The following is a 16,426-nucleotide window of genomic DNA, read 5'->3' on the forward strand; positions in this document are numbered from 1 at the left end:
CTTTGGATCATTTGGGTGCCACCAGGGCTATTGCCCCCTCTGCCAGTGGGATGGCTTGGCTGAGCCAGGCTTTTCTGCTTGCCTTTAGAAGCAAATCTGTGCCTTTTGATACAACTGTGAAGAAACTTTTGGTGTGGAAAATGTAGCTTGCTAGAGGGAACGTTGCTTTGCATAGGGAACAGCCATCCCTGTGAGCCAGTGTGGTGGGGCAGGAATTAGCTGGGATGAACCAGAGCTGGGGAGAAAGCCATGGAGCAGAGCTTCCATGAAGGGCTCCTGGATGATGGAGCAGCCTTGTGTTGGTGTCCTGGTCTCCCTGTGAGACCACAGGGTTTTTTCAGCCCTGCATGGTCCTTCAAGTGCTCCCCTGCTTTGCATTTCTCCCTGCCCAGAGCTGAGCCTGCTGGGATAGGGCTGAACCAGGCAAAGTTTGGGAGGTATTTTTAGCTGTTCTAATTGTGGCAAATAAATGCCATTCTTACTTGTTGGGATTGAGCTATGGCTAAATCACAACTAGTTCTAATGATGATAATTACCGGATTTCAATATTTATAGAAACGGGTGCTTCCTTCATATTGGCAGATGCTGCTGTGCTCTCACCTTCACAGATCGAAACCTTGCCTCATTATCCCTGCACCTATTCACTTACTTGCACATTTTTTAACCCACAGATGACAACACATGAGAGATCTGAAAAGATGCAGGCCCAGTACAGGTGCTGTAGTCTTTGGGTAGAAGCTGTGGGATGAACAGGGAAGCACCTCCTGAGGACCTCTGGGTGGGATTCCTGCTTTTTGGGAACTCCTGAGAGATGCTCTCAGGGCTGCAAGCTTGCCAGAGCTTAGCCCCAAGGGGTGGCTGTTGCTGTGCATTTTTTTGCCTGTGTTAGAGCTGTGGCTGCTGCCCTGGGCTCCTGTGTGCACCAGCACACGTACACGCTGTAACTGGGACAGGGCTGAAAGGTGGGGCTGCACCGACAGCTCCAGTGCTGCTGGACTTGGAGTTCATGGAAAAGGCTCCAAGCTGCCTGCAGCAGCTTCTGCATGTCTCAATTTAGCAACATCACCCTTGACTCTGGTACTGCAGAAGGGTGGGCACCTTTAGGAGCACATGGGTGCAGAGCCATGCATTGGATAGCACATGTGCCATCCCCTAAGCCTGGGATGAAGGTGCAATCCCCCTGGGCTGTGGCAAACCAGCCCTGCTGGGTGATTGCTGCCTGCAGATCCTCTCTGGTATCCAGCCCCATACACCCATCAGGTCTGAGGCTCCCTCCTTGAGCAAGGTGTAGAAAAGATTCACTTATTCAATTTGCTATCTCTCTAGTGCCACATAAGCTGTATTGATAAATTAATCTTATATTGTTGTGACTAAACAGCCCTGCAATTTTTTACACTGTGCAGTCTAATCTGTCTTGACAGCTGTATCATTAGTTTATATTTGTTGTAATCTTATTCACTGTGCTGGCTGTGGGGAGGTTTTATTTGAGGTGCTGTGCTGCTATGCAGGCAATGGGCACAGATCTCAGCTGGGCATCTCAGAGTGCTGTGGAGTTCAGCTGGGGTGTATCCAGGCAGCCACCTGGGTGTCCTCCCCAGGAGTCAGCCCCAGATTCTGCTCTGCTGCCTAATAGCAGAATCTTCCTCCTAGCAGCATCCACAGGCCTGGCTGGGCCTTACCAAACCATCCCTGCTGCTGTGGTTTTGATGGGGACCCCAAGGTGGGGTAAAGTCAGAGAAAATGTGGATGTTGGAGGAACTGCATCTTAAGGCATGCTGGAAGTTCTGCTGTGTGACAAGCTGTTTACTTGGTCTGTGGTTTGGTTTTCTATGATAAAGAATTGTCCCTGTTGCACTGCTGAGGTTACCTCTGGGTCACAGGGGATAGAGGGACTGTGGGAGCTGGGGCTGCACAGCCTGTCACCCAGGGCTTTGGAGGTGCTGCAGAGGGGATGGTGACATGTGCTGGCATGGTGCTGTGAGCTGGAGGTGACAGTGGCACAGAGTCACGGGTGGCTGCTCCCCTGGCTTCAGCCTGGTTTTGCTGTCCTTGGTCCAAGAGGGGCTGATTCAGGTCTCTGTTGATTTTGTAGAGTCTCTTTGCTTTGCAGGCAGCTTTGAGTGTATGTTCTTTCAATAACATCCCCCCAAAACTGTGGAGCAAACTGTTTTGGATTGGTGCAATGAGATTTCTGCCAGCAGGGAGTAAGAGACTGCACACCCTGGGCATGGGACAGGGGGTGAGAGGCATCTTGGCTGCTGCTCTCTGCTTTGTCTTGAACTTGCTGAGTTTGGGTGAGAAAGGACAATTACTGGAGTGCAGGCTTCTGTTATTTGCATCATCTCTGACCAGGCATGGATGGCTCAGTAACAGCTCAAAGCCAAACTTCCCATTGAGTGCATTTGTTTGGAGAGCATTTGGGATCTGGCAAGATATATCTGTGTGGATGTGCATCTTGCAGCCTGATGGTGCAAATTGTTCTTTAGTGCCTTGAACAGGGCCACACACCTGTAGTGCAGGGTCCAGCTGTGCTCTGTGCTGTGCTCAGATCCACCCTGGGACCAGTAATGTGTGACTCTAATGGATGTGCCAGCTCCTGGTGCTGGGCTGGGGTTTGTCCTGTGACTCCCCCTTTGCAGGCAGGTCTGGGAGCAGAGGGTGGGATGTGCTGTGTGACAGCTCCAGGGGTCGTGTGTAGGGCTGGTGGGGAAGGGTGTAAAACTTGTTGAGATCTGTGTGGTGGTATCTGCTTTGAAGGTAGGAAAATCTCTGCTCCAGGAGACAAATGCCTGGGAAAACATCTGTAACCTGCTTGTTGCCAAGCTTGCAGTGGTGATGTGAAAGGAGTTTGTCCACCATGAGTGCTGGTGGGAGCCTGCTGGTGCAACAGCCCCATGCAGCTTGGGAGATCCTTGCTGCAGCCCAGGCTACATCAGAGCTGAAGTGCCACTGGTGATGTGATCTCTGGCTGGGGACAGCCCTGATAGTGGCTGAAACCTTGGTTTGCATTCTGCAGCTAGGAAAGCCTCCTGCTGTGTTTGTCATGGGCTGCAGCTGGGGACAAGGTGACAGATGCCAGCAGGTTGAATCCAGCACGGCCAGAGGCAGGAGGTGTCCACACTGCTGGGAGAGGCACCACACCCTCCCTCTCTCCCAGCTGGGTGGGGTGATGGGGATGGAGGTCCCTGGCACTCACCCTGAATCAGTGCATCTCCCTGTGCACAGAGTGCTGCTGGCCTGCTGTCCACTCCCATGGAGAAGAGGCATTTCCCACTCAGCTGGTCTCTGGTGCCTGGGGACTTTGCTCCAAGCTCTAATGGTAAAGGATAATCCATCATCTGCAAGGGCTCTGCCAGTGTTTCCAGCAAGGCACTGACTCGTGGTGTCAAGCCTGAATGTTGAGCAGCTGGGGCTCTCAGGTGGGAGGGGGTGACTCCCTGTGTGAAGTGGGTCCACTGGAGCACGTAGCAATTGCCCAACCTGCTGCTCTCTTTGCCACATGGAAGAGATTTCTGTTCTGCCTTCTAGCCCTCTTCACAGCGTTTGATGGTTGCTGTTCACACCCTGCTTGCTGATTAGCTCCGTGTCAGCACTGGGAGAGCAGAGCAGGCAGGAGAAACCTCCCTGGAGGTTGCATTGGTGGTAGGACCAGTGATAAAACTCAGCCCTGCTCCTGCTACCCTTGTCTGTGGCCACCTGCTCCAAGTGAGGGTTGCTTGGGGCAAATTGCAGCTTTTTGCTGTTTGTAATCCTCTCATCCTTTAGCCAGAGTGAGAGTGTCTCAATTATCATTTTAACCTGTTTATCCCTGGGTGAATTGCAGGTCCCTGTCCTTGGCTCCCAAATGGGTCTTACTCATCCATCAGTGCCAAGCATTGCTTTACGCTCAAGGTATTCCCTGTGCAAACTTGGAGTAACCTCTAGTGCTGCCAGTTCCTAGGAATTGGTGTCAACTGGGAGCCACAGGGAGTTTTGGCTGGTACTGCTATGCTCCACCCATACTGATGAGACTATTTCCATAGCAACTACAGGATTTTTCAGAGGGGAGTTAGGGGAAAGATGTGAAAAGCCAAAACCAGCCCAGCCTAAAACCATTATGGGCAGAATCTGTTGGTCAGTGTTTGGGGTGGCTTCAGGAGTTTTTATATTGCCTCTCACCCAGAAGTTCTCTGTGTGGGACTTCATGGGCCAGGCAGCCCAAAATGTGGAAATGGGAGCTGGTGCTGGCATTGCATGGCTTGGGATGCCCTCCTGGGGCAGCTCTGCTGGGGCTTTGGGGCTGGGAAGGAGCAGCAGTGGAGGCAGCATGTGCTGCTGCTCTCGGGGGAGCCGTGGAGGATGCTGCAGCTGCTGATGCACAGAGTCATTTCCCAAGCTGTGGCATCACTGTGCTCACTGTCAGCAAGGTGATTTCAGCAGTGCTGCAGGCTGTGCCAGCTCAGATGGGAGTCAGGAATGTCTTACACCTGTTCCTGCTTTCCTGTAGTATCCAGAGTCCTGTGGAGGGAGCTACAGCTTCTGGCCTTGGAGCATCCCAATGCTGCTTGGGCTCCAGGCTCTGCCCTCCCCTCTGTCCTTATCTTGCTTCCTCCCCTTCTGTCTCCTGCCCTCACTGAGAGCCAGCAAAACATCTGGAAGGGCTGTAAATGATGATTCTGGGGCAAGAAAACTTTGGCAATGTGGTGACAGGGGCAAGCCTGGCATGGAGACACTGTGTCCCATCCCAGGGGGGATCAGAGCATGGCCTGACCCAGTGCTGTTGGAGATATATTTTTGGCGGTGGTTTGAGCCTGGGGGCTTTGGGCAGGTGTGGCTTTCTGGCAAACCTGGAGGTGTCTGAGGGGCTGGTGTGCTGCAGGGAGGCTGTGAGCGAGGTCAGTGTGGGGTGGTATCAAAGTGTGGGTTGGTGACACCTGGTTCCAGCACTCCAGCTGCAAAGGAGGAGCACAAAGGCAGCCCTTCTCCTGCCACTGCCATCCCCACAGCTGGAGCAGTGGCTGCAGGAGGGCTGTCCCTGCCAGCTGCTGTCCCCAGCAAGCCCAGCCTGGCACAGTGTGGGTTCTGGAGCCCAGCTGCTGCTGGCTGAGAGTGAGCCAGACAATGGGGAGCAGACAATGTCTGTATTCTTTGTCCAGAGTGAGTTTTCCTTCACTGATAACCCTCTGGGATTGGGTATTTTGCTTTTAGGATGGGCTAGTGCTGGGACCTCCAGGCCCTCCAGCTGCCCAGGAGAAGAAACAAAGTTTGAGTGATTATTTGCAAAAACAAACAGAAAATAATAAAACAAAATATTCCTGCCGGGACTTTTCTGATGATGTTCTTTTTGGCTTCAAAATTGTTCCATGACCCTCAATGGCAGCAAAAAGACACCTGTTAAATACATATTCAGAGCAAGTGGTGAAAGGGCAAGCAGAGTCAGGAGGTGCATTGTAACTTCCTTGCTCCCTGCCTCTCCTCAATTAATACTGAGCAGGACCTCTGGATTCCTCAAACACCTCTGTGAGATTTTATACCTGTCAGTTTAATGCCAGCCTCCTGGAAATCCTTCAGCAACAGGAGGCTCGTTCTCAGGAGCACAAAGCTATGGGGCTCATCACATTTTTGCTCATCTCATATGTGTCAACCTCTGTGCAAAGCCCCAGTGATGATCAACCTCTCCAAATGGTGCCAGGAGACCCTGCTGGAGCAGGCTGGGGGTGTCAGTGCTGGGTTAATGTTGGCCACACTGCAGGAGCTCAGGCTGTGTCCTCCTGCCTTGCTCCTGGTGTAAAACCAACCTCACCTGTTAGCAGCCAGTGCAGCTCAACAGTGGTGTGTTTGGAGAGTGTGGGATCAAGAGTTTCACCCACCTTTGGCCCAGGTGAAGGGGGTGCCCATGGTGAGCAGAGGGCTGGGGCTTGGTTGAGAGGCTGGTCTTGGTGTGCTGAGAAGGTGCCAGGCAAGCAGAGGCTTCTCCACAGTTCAGCCATGCCTTTATCCAGAGGAATGGCACATTGAGCTGAGAGAAGAGGTAGAAAGCAGCCCAAGGTTTGCTGTTTGTGCAGCTGGATCAGCTCTAACACAACAGCCTGGTTAGCAGCATCTCTGCCTGTCAGTGTCTTCTATAAGATTTTTGCAAGGTGCTTTTTTCATGTTTATAAGAACAAAGAATGCTGGGAGAGGAGCTTTTAAAATGTCTGTTGCCTCCCTGCTCTCCTTTCTTCCCCTCCCTGCCTCTCCCTGCCTGTGTCATGTTTATAGGCATGCTGGTTTGCTTTTCTTTTTCAGAGCCAGCTGACTTCCCACAAAATACCTGTTCTCCTGGGAAGCCTTGAGCTCTGAGTCACCATGACTTAATGAGTACATCCCCCTGCTCCTGAGTGATGCTTCTGTTCTTACACCTTTGCAATAAGAGCCAAGTCTGTGTGTGTGTGTCCCTTGCAGGAAAAGCTTTGTGGAGGGAAGGGAGAAGGTTGTTTTCATGGCTTTTCCTGGGTAAAAGGGGAGCAAAGCCTCCTCCTGGGTGATGGAGGAGCCCCTCCACTGCTGGGGAGGGTGGGCAGAGCTGGCTGTGATTTATTTGAAGTGCAGATACAAGCCTCAGGGGGTCACGGTAGTTGGCTCAAAAATAAATTGTATGGAGAATTTATCTGGTTCTTTGGCTTTATAGGGAGCATCTGTGATGCTGTGGAGGTAACAAGGGCCTTGGAAAGTCTCCTTTGAGTTGGAGTTACCCTGCCCATGGCTGTCCCCATGGAGGCAGAGGCTGGGACACAGCTGGGCATTGCTGCCTGCTTGTTTCAGCTTCATAAACATCTGAGGATCCAAAATGATGGAGGATCAAAGTTCAGGTTCCTTGGAGATGTTTAGGGAAAAAAAAACAACCCAAAGTCTCACAGGAGCAGGATCCAAGCCCAAAAAGTTGTCTCTCCCCTCTCCTTTCTTGGCCGTGGCATTCCCTGTGTTTGGGGTGTGTGGAAAGCTGGAAATGGGATGAGCTGCACTCTGGGGGTGGCAGAGCTGTGGGGCAGCAGAGGAGGTCAAAGCAGGATGGGAGACTGTGGGAGGGCCATGGATTTGGCTGCTGGGTGGCCAAAACTGTGCAGAGGCTGAGGCACCCTTTGGCACGCATGGCTTGAGCTCCAGGCTCTGGTTTCTGTGCTGCTTTCAGGACCCAGGCATGGGAGCAGTGCCCAGAAATGAGCACCTACATCAAAACAGGGCTAGAGAGGAAGCTCATGAGGATGTAAAACTCCCCAGATGAGGCTCACATGGTGGCTGTGGTTTTTGGGAAGTGTGCTTATGGGTTTGTGTGGGTGGGTGGCAGCAGGTCAGGGTTAAGGACTGCAGCCCCTCCCAACCATGGCACTTGTACTGCCCCATTCCTGCCTCTCACGTCTGCTTTTGCTGGACTCTTGTTCCTGCCTCCTCATTCCCAGTGCCATCCATCACAGTAACAGCCAGTTTGTGGGAGATTTTATTTTCTCCTTTTCCTCCTCCATCCGTTTTCCTGTCTTCAAGCACAGCATGAAGTGCAGTGAGTGCCTGTGCTGCCAGTGCTCCCTTTTGGGTCCCAGCTGAGCTACTACAGTCTACCAGAATATTGTCTTGACCATCTCCAGGGCCTTGTGTCTTTTTTGGGGGGTGTCCTTTCTACCACATGTTCTTTGGCACTGCTTTTTACCAAGAGTTATTCCTGCCAAGCTGAACTCTAGTGATCCTGTACCTTTAGTACATCTCATTGTCTTGCTAATGTGTGTAGGCACTGTGGTCTCCAGGGGAGAAACAGCTGCCTTTGGAGAAGAGCTTGACAGCCTTTTTTTGCCTGTATTAGTGTGTGTGTATGTATATATATATATATATATATATTTAAAAAATTGTAGTTTGGTTTCTGAAAAGCCCCAGACCTGTTTGAAGATGGAAGTGTGAGGGAATTTGACTTTCAATTTGAAGTTGCAAGCAGGGTTAATAAAGCAGAATGTGATTACTGATGCCAATTTTGACCAGGGTGCTGCTTCCTCTCTAGAATGCTGTTTGATCTTTAAAGACCACAAAATGCTGCACACTGCTGGCTCTCCCTGCATATGAAATCCAAGATAAAGCATCCTTTTTTTGGCATGGCAGTTGCTGAAAAGCAGGTGCTCTTTTGCTTTACATGGGTGCAGGAGCCCAAAGGTGCTGCTTTGCCCTGAGGTTTGCGTGGTGTAAAACTCAGGGGAAGGTTTTTTCCCTCTCCTTGAGCTGCCCTCCCATCCTAGCCAGCTGATGGCTGTTTTGGAGATGTGGTATGATTAAACATGCACAGGTTGATGTTAGTCCTGAGCCAGGAGTCTGCTCTGTGTACCCCAGATCCATGTCCAGCCTATCTGGGCATAGAAGACTGGACTTTTGAGTTCTCCTGCCAGAGAATAATCAAAGAAATGCCTTTTTGGGAAAATATAATTGGTTTTGCCTCTCAGAGGAAAAGGGGAGTGAGCTTTTGGCTAGTGCTGCAGGTGGGGAGTGAGCTCTCACTTTTACTGATGATTCACCCAAGGTGTCTGTGTTTGTGTATTTATATTCATGTCTGCAGGACAAAACTGCTCATCCCATTTCATGCTTTCTCACTCTAGATGTGTTTGGGACTGTGCAGGGGTCAGATAGTCATAGGAATAAATAAGAAAGAGTCAGGAAGAGAGCCTGCAGGATCTGGGAGGTGCCAAGGTGGTGGGCAGGGAGCTGGTGCTGGACCAGGAGCCCAGCCCTCACACAGAGATGTTTTTGGGGCACTGTCCCCTCAACCCTGCTCCCTATGCAGGAGATGCTGCAGCCCTTGCAGGTTTCGTCCTGAGGCTTTTGCACTGCTGCTTGTCTGTAATAATTGAGGTTTCTTCAGCACTGGAGTGATTTTGAATACCTCAGTCCTTTCTTGGGATCCCAGGGCTAGCTGAGTAATGCTGATGGAATACTGGGGCAGGTATTTGTTGTGGTGGAAGCTGTACTGCTGCCCACAGCACTTCTTCAGCTCTGCTATCCTACTTTACACCCATTTCTTCCTTTCTGAAAGTATGTGCCTGGGAATAATCCCCTACACTGAAAAACTCTGGCTGCAGTGTGTGATAATGGGAACATACTGCATCCTGTGTGCTGCAGCCATCTGTCCATGCTGTGTCCAGGCAGCCTGCTGTCCTCTAGTAACACTGACACACTGTCCCTGAGAGGAGTGCTCTCTGCTCCAGAAATCACCCTCCAGAGCTGGTGGGGGATGCAGAGGCTTGAGGAGGTCACAGAAGGAAGCTGGTGCATGAGCAACCACAGGGCACAGTGAGCCCTGAGAGGATCTCCTGTCCCTGGGGCAAAAGCAAAGCATGAGGTTCTGGTGGTGCTGGCACTGCTGTTTATGTCCAGCTCCTGTGTCTCTATGGGTACCATGCAGGATGGAACAAGGGCAGAGCCTGGGAAAAGAAACCAAACCTGTTCAGCATAGCTTAAAGCTGTTCCTCAGGGCATCTTCCATGGTAGGGTGTCTCTGTATGACAATCTTTCTAGACAGTACAACTGTAGCAGCTTTTCTGCACCCTGTGGATGCTCCTGGCCAGCCTGATGCTGTTGGGATGAACCTGAAACTTGTCTGGACTCATGTGAAAAGTGTTCTGTGGGGGAGTCCTCTCTGAATGCTTTGTGTCCTGTGACTGGCTTGTGTACATCAGTCAGGTTCCTCCAGGAAGAGTTTTTGAGATACCACTGTGCAGCAGCTTGTGGGGAGCTGTATTGTTCCCACATCTTCCTCAGCTGGGGATTGGGAACTTTGTCCTTTGCTCAGCCCTTCTGGAAGGGTCTGGGTTGGATGTGGGTGAGCCCATGGGCTGGGGGCTGGAGCATCCCTGTCACTCTGCAGCACCCACGCACCCCGACACGACCTTGGCAGGAGCAGCAGAGCAGCTCAGAGGGAGCTCTCTGTCGTGTTTTATGATCATTACCTTGACAAATCACAATTACACTGTGGGGTTATGCTCATAATTGTTTCTACAAAGCTGGATTTGCTTTCTATACTCTCCTTTTCCCACTGACCTCAAATTATCCTTAATGATCCACTGCTGGGTGACCTTTCCATGCTTTTTGGGAAAGGGAAGACTGTGCTTTAAATGGGGAAAATGTTGTCCTTGTATGTCTTTATTCAGCTGCACTTGCCTTTATATTTCTGTTAGCAATTCGCTTTTGTAAATTTCATATTGAGAGAATCAAGTCCTTTGTGCCTCTAGTTATTAAATTATGTGATAAGTGCCTTATAGTACTGTGAAAGATGTTTGATTTCTTTATGGCTTCACAGCCCAAGCAGGGTGTGAGGGATGGATAAAAGGAGCTGGCAGTAGCCACAATGGCTGTGCTTAGCCCTGGGTTTGTGTGGGACCTGCACCAGCTTTCAGGGCTTCCCATCCACATCTGCGTGGAGGAGGCAGCTCTTACTGGTCAAGGGTTCAGACATGTCTTTGCTTTATTCCTGCTGCAATCAAATTCCCATTTGCATGGTCTGGAGCTGGCGTGCCAGGAGGTTTGTTTATAATGCTAAACATATCAGGTAATTGAAAGCTAATGTGTCTGTCTGGATTGTGAGGTTTAATATGCCTGGGTGATGAATCAATTTTCCTGTTGCACTACTAGAGAGAGGATGCAAGTGCTCTGCTTGCTTTCCCTATACATACATACATATATACATATCTAAACATTGTATACGTAGTTTTAGGTATAAAATATTTAGCACAGCCCGCCTGGGGGCACTGATTGGAGCTGATGGCATCCTTGGGGAAAGTCACTCCCCTCCAGTTTGGGATAGAAACAGATTTGTGCCCATTCTGTGTAATACTTGGTGCTTGTTGGGTGCCTCTTTTAGCTATTGATCACAAAGGCTGAGAGAGATTAGACAAATGCTATCCTTGTACAAGGAGGGTGAAGGAAGGCCAGACACATTAAGTAGCCTCAAGTAAATTGGCATGAAGCTGTTTCTTCACCTCTGCCTTGAGCATGTGGGATGAAATTAGCCTGGCTGTTTGAATCCCAGTGGATATTCCAGTCTCCCTTGCTGTCTTGGCCCTGGGCTGGAAAGGGAGCATGTGAAGCTGTGCAATCTCAAGAAGATGACACCAGCCTTTTTGTCAGACACAGGCAGTCCTTCTGGGAATGAAAGGAATTGCTGTTCCCACAGGTTTGTTGGCTCCCAGCCCCCTTCCAGCAAGCAGGGCAAGGTTCTGGACCTTCTCAAGACCTAACATCTTAATCCTGAGAGCTGGTGACCTTGTGGTCAGCAAGGTTGCTGATCTGTCTGTGTGATGCCAGGGCAAAGTCACCTGGCTGCCTTGCTGGCTCCACATGGGATCTGTGAGAGGGATGTGAGCTGACACACAGGGCCTCACATTTCACAGGTTTGCTGTTAACTGGGACACAGCACAGAGCTGGGGATTGACCACTGGTCTGCCTGCAGTGGCCTCCAAGGCTTTCAACAAGTCATAAAGCATGTCTGGGTACATGAGATGTGATGCAGGGTTGCTGTCCTAAGGTTAACTTTCATCAGGCTAAGCCTATGCCTTCCTTTGGAAAGGCAGCTGATTTCCTCAGCAAAGAGGTGACTTTGTGATGAGAGGTTAATATGATGCTGCACTACATCACAAGTGGTTTGTTTTTCTGCAAAGACACTGTCTGGCTCAGGTGTGCTAGGTGAAGTAGTGGTGGGAGGTGTTGAAAGATGAGAACTGCTGAGGCTCCTTGAGGTGATGTTGGCTCATGTTTTCATTGAGGGTGCTGGCACAAGAGGCAGGAATGGGCTCATGTGCTTTTCTGCTGGAGCTGTGGGGACACAGAGCCCGTTGAGGGTGCCCAGTGGGAAGAGCTGCAGTAACAAACCCAAGGGACACTGCAGTGCCAAGTGGGTGAATATAAATGTGGGAGTAATGAGGCTTTTGCTGCCAGCTAGGAAATCACCTCTGTTGGAAATGACCTGCTGGGTAGAAATGCTGGGTTCAGTGCTTAATAATGGGGTGAGCACAAGCTGATGGGGCTCTGACAAAGGCCAGGGTATCTCAGGCTAAAACTCATGGTTTCTTCAGTGTAACTGGGGAGCTGCTCATGCTGTTACACAAGTGGATCTCCTGGAGACTGCTTTGTGCTTCTGGCCACTCTTACTCAAGGAGAAGGGACTTAAACAGGCTGACAAAGCAAATAGCCATTTTCTTTGTGTCTATCACAGTTCTTCTTGCATTAATCACCAAGTGGGAGCATTAGTTGTGCTGGGTGTGAAATCAGAAGCAAAATAACCTCTCTGCCAGGACTCTGCCTGAGCAGTGTGTCTGCATCACTTCTGGGACGTGAGTTAGTGTCTCTTCAAGGCACTTGAGACAATTTGCCTTGCACTTCACAGGTACAGATGCATTGCCTTAGAAGACCTGGCATCACATAGCTTGTAAATGATAGCAGGGTGGGTCTGGCTCCTGCTTGAAAAGGAGGGAGGAAGAAGTGCCAGGCAAGAAAAAGAACTGCTTAAGCAAAGACAGTTTTGACACAAGGGAAAATGATGTAAAATGTAAGTGAGTACATTTGGGTAAGGAATGAGAGGTGCAGTGTTTCAGTCTGAGCAGGGAGGGCAAAGCCCTTGTTACTGCCAAGGTGGAATTTTCTTGGTCTGTAGAAGGCATGGTACAATTCAGCTCTGCAGTGCAAGCAAGGGGACCAGCAGGACTCTTCTAACATACAAGAAGTATGAGAAGGAAGTGAGTATTTAAAGAAAAATGCCCTACCCTCCATTCTCCACCCAAAAAATAAGTAAGCAACATCATCTGTGTGTTAGTGTTAGTGATGCACCTCATATGGTCTCGATTAGAAGCTGGATAAGAGTCTAGGTGGATCTGCATGTGGTGAGCTCCTCAGGGTTTGTGAAGCATGGTGATGCTCTTGAAGCTATTGGGTCTTCCAGAAGAGCACTTTGCCTTAGTAATAACTGAGGAATGCCATAGGAATATGTACTTAGAGATGTGCAGGGAGGAATAAACTGCAGTCCACTGACTGTAATTCATACCTCAAGGCCTGCCTGAGGGGAGCAGGGCAGGGCTGGGAGCTGTCACAGCTGTATTTGGTGTGAACCAGGCACCCCTGCTCCTGCTGGGTTAATGAACCGAGGCAGAGGAGGAGGGAAGGTCTCAGCCTTCAGCACAAGTGGGAGGATACAAGATTCCTAGGGCAGGCAAACCCTAGTTTGAGATACTGAAGGACATGAGAGGGACTTAAGTTTCAGGGGTGGAGTTTCTCTGCTTGGTTGGTTTGCTTTCCTGTGCAGCCACTGCCAATTTTGCAATCACAGCTTGACTCCTTCCTTGAGCTTTCAGAATAAGATGCATTTCTGTTTTGTTTTTTAAGTGGGTTCAGGTGAACCCAGCCAGTGCAAAGTTACACTATCCTTTCTAAAGCAGAAGGGAATCAAAGGAAATGTTTTTCCTGGTGTATCTTTGAGGTGCCTGTAAACCAAGACTGATTTGTCACTTCTAGGAACAAGAGTACAGCTCATGCTAAGTTGAAAACTCAGAAGAGGGGAAAAGCCATTTCTGCAAATCCCTGAGGAGGGAGGTGTTTATGTATTTTAAAGGACTCCAAGACCCTTGCTGACCTGTGCACCTAATTGTTATTTTCCTCTGTTGCACTCTACATAAAGCAGCTGCTGGTTTGGGGGAATCATCCTATATATGTGTGTGCATGTGTTTTTCCACTGCTGTTTTTCCTGTCTCTCTTTGGGTGTGGTATGACTATGTTAAATAATGGACTAAAGTCTATCTGGCTCAGGAAGCCCTTGGGCTCTGTTTGGGAGGCTGGAATACAGGTTGTGGAGCTGTATTTATCCAGTGTTGTGTCACTGGGGGGTAGTGGGGCTTGCCATGGAGACCCCCACACACCAGTGCTGAGTCACAGCAAATTCACACCTGGGCAAGTCACTGGGAACAAGCTCAGGTCTTTTTCTGTCTCTTCTAGAATGCTGCCCACATGGCTTTGAGTGTCAGGTCAAAAATAACCTTGACTTTTTTTAGCAAACACAATCAATAAAACAAGAGCCAATCTGGCCGCCGCCTCCTTCCCAGCTGTGGTTGCTCCACAGCTCCTGGCTCAGGACTGTTCCATCCCTCCCTGAAGGTCACTGCTTGGATGCTGTAGCTTCAGATTGCCCTGGTGGTAAACCAAGACCGTCCCATTCCTCCTTCCCATGTTCCTTCCCTGGGAGGACCCTCACTTGGCTGTGTGGGAGTTGCAGATAGGAAATGTTTTCAACCTGTGTTTCTGGCCTTGCTCAGCCCTGCCTTGACTCCAAAGATTTCTCTGAGCTCTTGGATCCCCTGACCGACTCCTCCCAGTCTGTGTTTTGTTCTGGCAGTGCTCACAGGGGCTGTAGGCAATGGCAGGGAGCACGGAGTGGCTGGAATGATGTCCTGTTTCTCATTCTGTCTGGGACACAGGCGATCTGAGCTGATGAGCAGGGCACTGGGAATGAACTGTGACTTACCCTGTCACGCAGCAGCACTTGGGAGTTTGTGCTGTGTCCTTAGAATAACCCCTCTGGGCATGCAGACAAATTGTGGAACATGTGGAAAGCAGAGGTGACTCTTGTGGGTCTCTGCTTTACTTGGATCTGCATGGTGAGAGCAGAGAAATGTGAGGAAATTTAGTTCAGGCTTTGTGTTTTACTTTTGTTGAGATGGATATTATTTGGGGTGTGGCTCAAGTAGGTCCATGTACTTCCCTCATGATAATTCATCTGTTCTTGTGCAAAACACAGAAGATGCTGGAGGAGGAGCTTGTGGCCCCTGTGACTGCTCTGTAAGTGGTCCAAGATCCCTCTTCTGCTTGCTTACCCTCTAGACCACCATGTGGGGTCCTGCAACCTTCTTGCCTAGAATCACAGGATAGTTCTCAGTGTTTTCTCATCACTCCAACCTTTCATCACTTGGAGATGTTTCTCCTCTCCAGGGTCAGGTCCAAAGCCAACTATTGCATCAAGGCAGATGTGAGCTTGGGTGCACATGTTCAGAGACTTCAAAGTTGGGCTCCTTTCACAAATTGTCCCAGGGGACCTGCCAGATGTTTTCCCCCTCTCGGTTGACTTTTAGAGAGGACTACCTCCACCTGCTTCTCAGAAAAGCTCCTCTTGAAAATGTGTATCTGGTGGGAGGATGTCTGAGTTTAGCCTGGGAGGAAGAACTGGCCAAAGACTGCCTGGGAGATGAGGGCTGAACTCCTTTCCCAGCACACAGCATTGCAGAGCTGTGGCCACAGCCAGGCAGCCCTGCTGCTGCCAGCATCACTCCTGTGCTGCTGATAACAGGGGACCCTGCTCTCTGGGGCTGCTGATCTGTCACCTCCCCCGCCTCTAATATTTACTGAAAACGCTCCTGCGGTGACAGATCTATTTCTGTTTTTGTTCTCTGTAACATACCTGCCAGACTGCCCCAGGCAACTGAGGAATTTGTAATAAAGGCAATGTTTCCAAACTAAGCTTGGTGCTCTCCTGCCAGCAGCGCTTCCAGCCAGCAGAGACTCAGGCCCTGTTTGTGCATCCCAGCTAGAGACTGGATAAATATGACTTTTTTAATTTAGGCCCTAAGTTTTTGTTGAGAGGTTTTATTTGCTTTCACTCTTTTTACATGACCAATTTCAATCCTGTCTTTGTTCAGTGATGTGTGCAGTGAGGGGCAATGACGTGGGCAAGGATATTCAATGGCTTGGTTGCATGTTGTGTGCTTGAAACTGTGGGGTAAACCCATGTTATTCAACTTTTCCAAAATGCTGGGAAAACAGAATGGGGCTGGGTGGGAGGGTATGACCTCCTCCCTCTTCATGCTGTCCCTGGCATGACTGTGCCACAGCTGAGCCTTTCCTTCTTCTCCACAGACACATAGAGAACTGGAAGAACTTGCAGACACTGAATGCTGTTGACATGGAGCTGTACACGGGACTCCAGAGGCTGTGAGTATGTCCTGTGCATTGGGGAGGGGAATGAGCCTGGGCAGCCCTTCCTTCAGCAGAGCCATGCCTTCCTTCCCTCTGCAGCCCCCATGCTGCCAGTTTAAGCTGCTGGATCTACTGTGTTTTGCTATGGGAGTCCACAAAATGGAGATGAAATGCTTTTTTGGTTTTGGCCGGATCTGTGAGGAGGAGGAGGATTGCTAGCTCCTGACAGCTCTGTCAACACACATCAGCCCTGACCTCTCCTCTCCCCTGCTGTTCTGGTTCTGGGCTTATGTGCTGCTCTGACTCATTCCAGCCCCTCAATGTAAAATTCCAGCTGTCTCCACCAATCCCTCATTGCTGGGCTGTTGGTCCTCATTTAGTGCAGTTCCCATCATGGTGGTGCTGTGCAAGAAGGGAATTGCATCTCCCTGCATGGCTCTCTGGGCATGCAGAGAGGTCAGTTTTGTGCATCATGGAGCAGAAACTG

General features: G+C 50.1%; 1 protein-coding gene across 3 annotated transcripts in view; it reads left to right on the forward strand.

Moving 5' to 3' along the window:
• Positions 1–16,426, forward strand: part of NTRK3 (neurotrophic receptor tyrosine kinase 3) — a 203,200-nt gene that overhangs the window by 17,569 nt on the left and 169,205 nt on the right. For all 3 annotated transcript variants that reach the window (XM_056499873.1, XM_056499871.1, XM_056499872.1), the window contains exon 2: positions 15,880–15,954. In XM_056499873.1, coding sequence (XP_056355848.1) covers positions 15,880–15,954 — 75 coding nt within the window. The remainder of the gene's footprint in view (positions 1–15,879; positions 15,955–16,426) is intronic.

Source organism: Oenanthe melanoleuca, chromosome 10 (genome assembly GCF_029582105.1).
Source record: "Oenanthe melanoleuca isolate GR-GAL-2019-014 chromosome 10, OMel1.0, whole genome shotgun sequence".
In the NCBI taxonomy this organism is placed as follows: Eukaryota; Metazoa; Chordata; class Aves; order Passeriformes; family Muscicapidae; genus Oenanthe; species Oenanthe melanoleuca.